The following is a 7,744-nucleotide window of genomic DNA, read 5'->3' on the forward strand; positions in this document are numbered from 1 at the left end:
ATGCTTTGGACGCAAGCTTCAGACGAAGAAGCGGATGACGTGCTCTCCCGGTGCCTATTTATACTATGGTCGCACCGGTAGTGACGTCATAGGATGTCGCCAGCCAATGTTATTGTCGTTTTTAGATATATGCTTCAGACACTGGTCACACTGAAGGTGTTCCCCATAGCGACCCCTAGAGGACGCAGTGTCTTGTTCCCTACTGAGGGAACCGTGGTTACATACGTAACCTGAGATGTTATTGTGCCTTTCAATTGCTTGACAAAGAGTTTTTTTTATGATGACAAATTTTATTGATGATGAAAAATACAGTAAACTGTAATATGTGAAATATATGTTACAATTTAGAATAGCTGTTTTCTATGCAAATATATATTAAAAAATTATTTATTTCTGTGATCAAAGCTGAATTGTCAGCATAATTACTCAAGTCTTCAGTGTCACATGATCCTTCAGAAATTATTCTAATATGCTGATTTGCTGCTCCATAAACATTTATTATTATCAATGTTGAAAACAGTTGTGCTGCTTAATATTTTGTGGAAAATGTGATACATTACCATTCAGTCTGGAATAAGATTTTTTTTTTTTATTAATACTTTTATTCAACAAGGTTGCATTAAATTTATTTAAGTGACAGTAAAGATATACTTATTACAAATTAGTTATATATACAAATGCTGTTCTTTAACTTTGTATACAACAAATGATCCTGAAAAAGTTAAGTGTCACAGTTTCCACAAAAATATTAAGAAACAAAAACAGTTTTCAGTATTCATAATAATAAGAACCAAACCATTATTAATAACTGAGCACAAATAATAATTGAAAATAACTAAGCAGCAAATCAGCATAATAGAATGATTTCTGAAGGATCATGTGACACTGAAGACTGGAGTAATGATGCAGAAAATTCAGCTTTGATCACAGAAAAATTTTAATTTAGCCTAATTATTAAACCATTAAAACGTTTACATTAAAATATCTTATTTAGAACTTTCCTAATCACGACACTTGAAAGCGAAAGTCTTCAGATTTACAATGATACAGTAGCCTAAGTTTGAGAAATACATTTTTACAGTTTTTTGAAACATTTTCTTAGACACGTAAAATTACGGAAGAAATATAACGACATACAAACATTCACTTTTATCTTATGTCTGGTGAAAATGGCTACGTTAATGTTTCTATGTAGCCTACACTGTGGCAAATAATGTAAATGGCATTAAAATCTGAGAAATTCAAAAAGGCCAGTAGTAGGCTGGCCTAGTTTGCATCTGTTACGTTCCTCGTATGTTTTGTATTTTTGTTTTCTCCCTGTTTTCTTTTCTCCTTTTCCTCTTTTGTTGTTTCTGCTCTAAATTCTTAGGTTTTGTTTATTGGCTGCTCTGTTCATCAGTTGACCAATCAGGATGGACCTACCCGTTTAAAAGGCGGCCGGGTTCGTGTGCTGCTGTCAGCCGTTCCGCTTTCCAGCCAGCGGGCGACTGTCCATTTCTGCCAGCCGCGCTCATTTTTTTTTTTTGACTGTTTGAGTTGTGTTTATTAGTTCTTTTGAATTGTTGAGTTGACTGACTTATTCGTTAGTTTATTGAGGCTTTCTGGTCCTGTGGTTAGGTTTACTAAACCTGTGTCATTGTTCACTAGAACTTAGAAACACCTGTTGCTGAATGATTAGTGCTTTAAAGGGGTCATATGATGCTGCTAAAAAGAACATTATTTTGTGTATTTGGTGTAATGAAATGTGTTTATGCGGTTTAAAGTAAAAAAAACATTATTTTCCACATACTGTACATTATTGTTTCTCCTCTATGCCTCGCCTTTTTGAAACGCATCGATTTTTAGCCGGCAGATCCGACGAAGGAGCGGCAAGCACATATGACGACCCCGGGCTTCGTCCACGGTGAAAGCCGATCCGGCGATTCACAGCACTAAGTTGATGTATTCCCTCAGCGACCAGCACAGATCAGCTCTAGGCCGTAGATATGTGGGGGCGTGTTAGAACAAGCCGTTTTAGGTAGGCGTGGCTGACTCTTAACTTTTATAAAGAATATCCCTTTGGATTTGAGACTTTAGTCTTTGCAACTTTACAGATCTTCTTTATGCACCAAGAGCTTGTAACACTCCGAAGAGAAAGGAAAAATTTAAATCGCATCATATGACCCCTTTAAAATAATATGGTAAGACACACCCATTTGCAATATCAAGCAGCAAAACTAGCTGTTTTGTACAGCTAAAAATAGCTGGACACGGATGAGACCGGAAGCCACGCCCACTCTTACGGTAAGAAAAAGGTGGATATGTGATGGTAAAGTGACCTTGCTTTCTGGAATTCCCCCCCGGGCCAGCAGCAACAAAGTAGAGGTGAGGAAAAGAGTGGTGTGGAAAAATGACTGCCTGCCAGATTACACAATTTAACAAAAAATTGTTTCACTTATTGTTTCACTAACACATTTTTTAATGGTTCTTCAGTGCTAATTTTTATGTACTATTTATTTTCACGTAGCATCAATATTTTGGTAAGTATTTAGGTCAGGTAAATTCTAGAACTTCCATCATTATGAATTAATGTGCAGAAATGTTATTGTATAAATTGTACTAAAAATATCTGCTTTTTCAAGGATGGGAACATTCTAGAAGTTACTGTAATATACTAGTGTCACGGTTATGCTGCTGTGTAGGAACAAAGGAGCGCGGAGACGTAGGAACATTCACGAATAACAGTCTTTATTAATCCTCAGAAAGGAAACACAGGGGAGCCAGGAGACACAAACGTAGCACGAGGAAATGACGTTAGACACTGGACAAAGGAACCAAGTTACAGAACACTCTTTAAATACATGACTAGAAGAGGGACTCAACGAGAAACACCTGAAATCAATGAACACCATCAAAACACGGGAGAAACTGGGTCACGGGGAGCACAACACAAGGCAGAAACACAGGGGCAGTCCAAGGGCGTGACAACTAGTGCTCTCTGGAACATTCCAGAACATTGTAGGACTAGTCATAGACAAAAAATCACCCAACGTACACTTCTGAAGTTCTGGACAGCTCACTGTTTATGTTAAACTGTTGTTGTTGGCTTAGTATTATGCGTAATTTCTATGCATGCATAATAACAGATTAGCTTTTATAAGCTGTCAAAATATTTTTTTTATTTTTAATGATTACTGTTAATGATACATAAAATGTAATGTGATTTTCAAATTCAGCATGTCAAACTTCATGAGAAAACATTAAAAAATAAAGTGAAACAAAACGTATATAAAAATTGTTTCACATTGTTATGGATGTTTCTCAAGTGGAAAGGATGCATAACATCTAGGCTGCCATGTCATCAAGCTCCTTCGAAGGACGTCTCGATGTTTTTGAGTCTTCGTTTCGCAGCCTTCAATTAGCTTATGAGAAGAATGCATCAGCACTGCAAAAAACCTCACAAATGCAAGCAAATACAGAAACGCGCTGCAATACACACAACCAAATATAGATCAGGATGTTAAAATAAACAAAAACTCATCTTGCAGGTTATCTATTAGACCTATGTCACAGCCACTTTTGTCACTTGTAGGGATCCTCTTGAAACATTTCTGTTGTGGTCTTTGCTCTTTGCAACACGTTTCTGTATTTGGTTGCATTGTGAGTATTTGTAGCACCTGTTATCAAACTGACAAAGTTGCTCAAACGTGTTGAGCTCTATCGGTCGCTATACAAAAAGCATATTTACTGTGAATAATAAAGTGATTAAGACTTTTGCTATAGCTGAAATGAGCTATTTTCACAGTGAACCTCAACCATGAAACATTTTGAATGTAACATTTGGTACACAACATGTCTGAATGAGAAATATTTCTAAACTTATAATGTGCAATGTACAGTATTATAAGGCAAATAGTGTGACAGTATAATAGAAAATGTATTTGTTTTGTATTTACAAAAAAATGGAGGCAGAAGTACAAATATAAAATGGAGTATCAAATAAATTTAGAACATATACAGAGATTCAGATTCAAATTGGAAAAAAATATAGATTTTTAATATATTTACAAATATGTCATGTCACAAAAATGATTCACAAGTACTGTTATATTGTGGTCTAATTTCAACATATCATGCAAGTAGTGTCAAAATGAGTAATGAATGATTCATAAACTTTATCATGGTTATCAACAGCGAGTGTGTTGATATCCATTTCATTACAGATGTAGCTGGTTAAGAAGAATTATTTTTATGATATTACATTGTCCTCTTCTTGTAATCTTTTACAGTGTTTAATCTGTACTGTAGTAATGTTATTTTATTATATAGGTAAGAGAACACATGTGCATAGTTTTCTCACTCTCAGTGACCAGCTTGTCAGTAACAAGTAAAGTGTTTCTTTTTGTTTCACTTTGACTGGTTGAAATGTAATAAGTAACATTAAGTCCATGGATTATGTAAGTACTTTAAGAGCCCTCCACCAACATTTTGGACCTGGACGGACCTGAAATATTAAAGAGGTATAAAAATACCATTAATCAGACAAATGTAAAGTACATTATAATGGGGGAAAACTGTCAAAGCCTTACTTTATCCCTGGACGAGCCTTTGACTTGTGTTTGAATATGACAAACTGGGTTACTGAGACGCCAATAACAACAATAACAACAACGACCACAACACCAGTTATGCTTCCAATAACAAGACCATTTTGAGTATGTTCACATTTAGCATCAGATGACGTTGTTCCTGTTTCTATTTGTTTACGACCCATACTCTGACATCTGTAGATATGCAACAGTGTGATGTTAGCAAGTCCAGACCTATTAGAATGGGAATTTAATGTAAAACTTTAGTGTAAAGCTACTCACATTGTATGTGTCTGACAAGCTGTGAAAGTGCCATCAGAGTAGGTACCATTTGTGCATTCACCACACACAGTATCAGTGCTTGCTGTTCCTGTTAAGATATTAGGACACTGAGTCATTTGAAGATCAACTGTTTCAAAAATTCACTTACCTTCAATTCAATTCAAAACACTACAGGGCTTTTCACACTAAGTATTCAATGTTTAGTTTTTAACATTGCTTATTCAATATTAAGAATGACCCAGTGTGAACAGTACATACGTTGGGTCAGTTATTCTAAAATTGGTAACATTTGACAATAAGGTTTAATTTTTCAAACAAGTCACAAAAAATAGGTTCCTGTGTAAGACTTTGTTTGCATAGTACCAAAAACTATGATCCACAAGATCAACTGGTGCTTGCTAAAGAGTGCAGATACTTGCAATGTGATTTAGATAGATATAAACTATGGTAGCTAGAATGCCTGTATATGCAGAAAGTTAGGTTCATCAGTTTTAGTTCATCACAAAAAACTGTGTATAGCAAATTAAATATATTAAATAAGGTCTAGTTTAATAATTATTTTGTGTTCTTTTCTGACTATTCTAATATGCAAGTAACTTGTGAGTAGTATTTGCCAATGATTTGTGCACTCGCTTTAGTAACATCTACACCAAAAATGAGAACATCCATACCTTTTTGTTGGATGTATTCTCCAGGATTACATTGAGAATGTTTAACAGCTAATTTACAGCTGCCTTTTTTTCTGACCATACAGAAGAATCCTTTTAGTGGCTCACAAACGGTATTTGATAACCGTGTACAGGCCTTCTGTATCCTTAAACCTAAATATATTGAAACATAACATTTATTATTGTATAATGAAGCATGTTAAAGGATTGTATACACTTGGGTATCCTGAACTCTCTGCTAAATAAATGTAAAACCATCACCTGCATCACAGGTTGAGCAGGAAAAGCACATTTCAAGGCCATTAGGTTCATCTGTGTACGTGGATGCACTACAGGATACACAAGTCGTGCTGGTATCCACTGTGCAATGCCATAAAACACGATTACCTTTAAAAAGTATATAGGATATTAGAAGGTTCCTTTTTACAATGCAAACTTTTCTATGAAAGTTTTTCTTAGCCCCGAGTCAAGAGATCTTGCAATTCTCCTTGTAAACAATACTACTAATTGGACTAAAAACTAAAGTGATTCTCTTTTATTACTGAGAACTATTCACTTACCAGGTGCACACATATGGCAGCAATGTCCGTTTATCTCATATTCAGCACTGGCACAGACACAACAAGCGAGTTCTATGTATAGAAAGCCAATAGAAACAATGTATAAAATAATCAACAAAAGTTGCATTTTCATAAAGATGTCAAATGGGTCAACTCAGTGTGTCTGTGCAAAGAGCTGATAGTGGATTTAGTCTTTCTATCAGACTTCAGAAGCACTTCTGTGTGTTGGATGTGGCAGGTTCTGATCATTTTCTGATGGATTTCATTTTCTGTGGAGTGGGGAAAAAAACAGTAAAGGACCCAAAAGTATAGCAGAGATTTCAGTAAAAAATAGCTGATAGGTGTGTCACCTACAACCAAAAGTTTTGAATCATTGAATATCGTTTAATATGTTTTTCATGTAAACACGTCATTTAATGTTGACTTTTAGTATTCACATGCTTTTAAAAACTTTATTAGCCAAGGTTTCATTTATTAACATCAAGATAAGTTAGCATGAACTAACAATTAACAATACTTCTACAACATTTATTAATCTTAGTTAGTGTTAATCAAAAAATTTACCAACATGTTTTTTAAATCAAAAGTTGTATCTGTTAACATTAGCTAATGCACTGAGAACTAACATGAACATTAACATTTTTAACATTAACAAAGGTAAATAAATGTTAAATCTATTGTTCATTGTTAGTTCATGTTAGTTAATACATGAAATAATGTAAACAAATGAGACCTTATTGTAAAGAGTTACCAGTGATATTTTAGATTCTAATTTGAATATGGCAATATGATACCTCGTACAATATTTCTATGACTAAATTACTGACAGATAGCCAGCCCCTATCTACTAATCACTGTGGGCATAGTTTGTAAACTTGACATCTTCCATAGCAATAAGGTCAAACACGCCCTTTCTCTTAGCCTTAGATTTCTTTCCATTTCTTAGTAAAAGTTGCTCTCAGCAGCTTTGTGAATAGTTTTTAAGAGGAAACTTTTACTGATATTTAAGAGAACTACCAATTCAACAGCAATTATTTTAAAAAACCATAAACAATGCTATTTTAAAAAGCAGCTGTTTCGACAAGGACAATTTTTTTCTTCTCAAGATCCTAAAAATGTATATTTGGCATTACCCAATCAACTTGACAAGCAGTGAATACATTCATTAAACCCATTTACCAGCTCAAAAGCATAAGAAAAACACTTACTTTAAAGGGATAAGAAGTTTCTCACAGCTGCAGACCAATCTATTGAGAGGGGAGGCAACAGTAATGAATAAGCATGTGACTTGCAAGGGACTGATTGTGTACAATTCTTTGATACAAAGTATCCCATTGTTAATATATTATTACACTTATTCAGTGGCTGTAATAAAATGAGCTTGAGCTTGATCTACTTTCAATCTTTAAACATGCTTTAGCTCTCCAAACACTGCTTAGTTAGTTGGTTAAGGTTCATGAAAATTTGGCAAACCTGAGATAACTAGTCTAAAAAACATGACTGCATATACTTGACTTTACAAAAAAAATAAAAAATCCAGTTTATGCTGAAATTTGTTTTATTTAAAATAATGTATTTAATTTATATAGTATTGTTTTGTAATGCATTCAAACTGTTGGGCATGACTTGACACTGGCACAGAAGGAGAAAGATGTGATTGTTTCAC

At 34.5% G+C, this 7,744-nt stretch overlaps 1 protein-coding gene across 1 annotated transcript; it reads right to left on the reverse strand.

The window, feature by feature from the left end:
- Positions 1-4,066: 4,066 nt before the first annotated feature.
- On the reverse strand, positions 4,067-7,449 carry LOC107731211 (tumor necrosis factor receptor superfamily member 14-like). The gene is made up of 7 exons (XM_016542223.1): positions 7,287-7,449; positions 6,079-6,347; positions 5,780-5,905; positions 5,522-5,671; positions 4,851-4,938; positions 4,569-4,763; positions 4,067-4,483 (listed from the first exon to the last, which is right to left on the reverse strand). The coding sequence occupies exons 2-7, from the start codon at positions 6,209-6,211 to the stop codon at positions 4,420-4,422; spliced, it is 756 nt and encodes a 251-aa protein (XP_016397709.1). The 5' UTR covers positions 6,212-6,347; positions 7,287-7,449; the 3' UTR covers positions 4,067-4,419.
- Between the last annotated feature and the right edge of the window lie 295 nt (positions 7,450-7,744).

The sequence above is a fragment of the Sinocyclocheilus rhinocerous genome, unplaced genomic scaffold (genome assembly GCF_001515625.1).
Source record: "Sinocyclocheilus rhinocerous isolate Xijiao unplaced genomic scaffold, SAMN03320098_v1.1 scaffold1600, whole genome shotgun sequence".
Classification (NCBI taxonomy): domain Eukaryota; kingdom Metazoa; phylum Chordata; class Actinopteri; order Cypriniformes; family Cyprinidae; genus Sinocyclocheilus; species Sinocyclocheilus rhinocerous.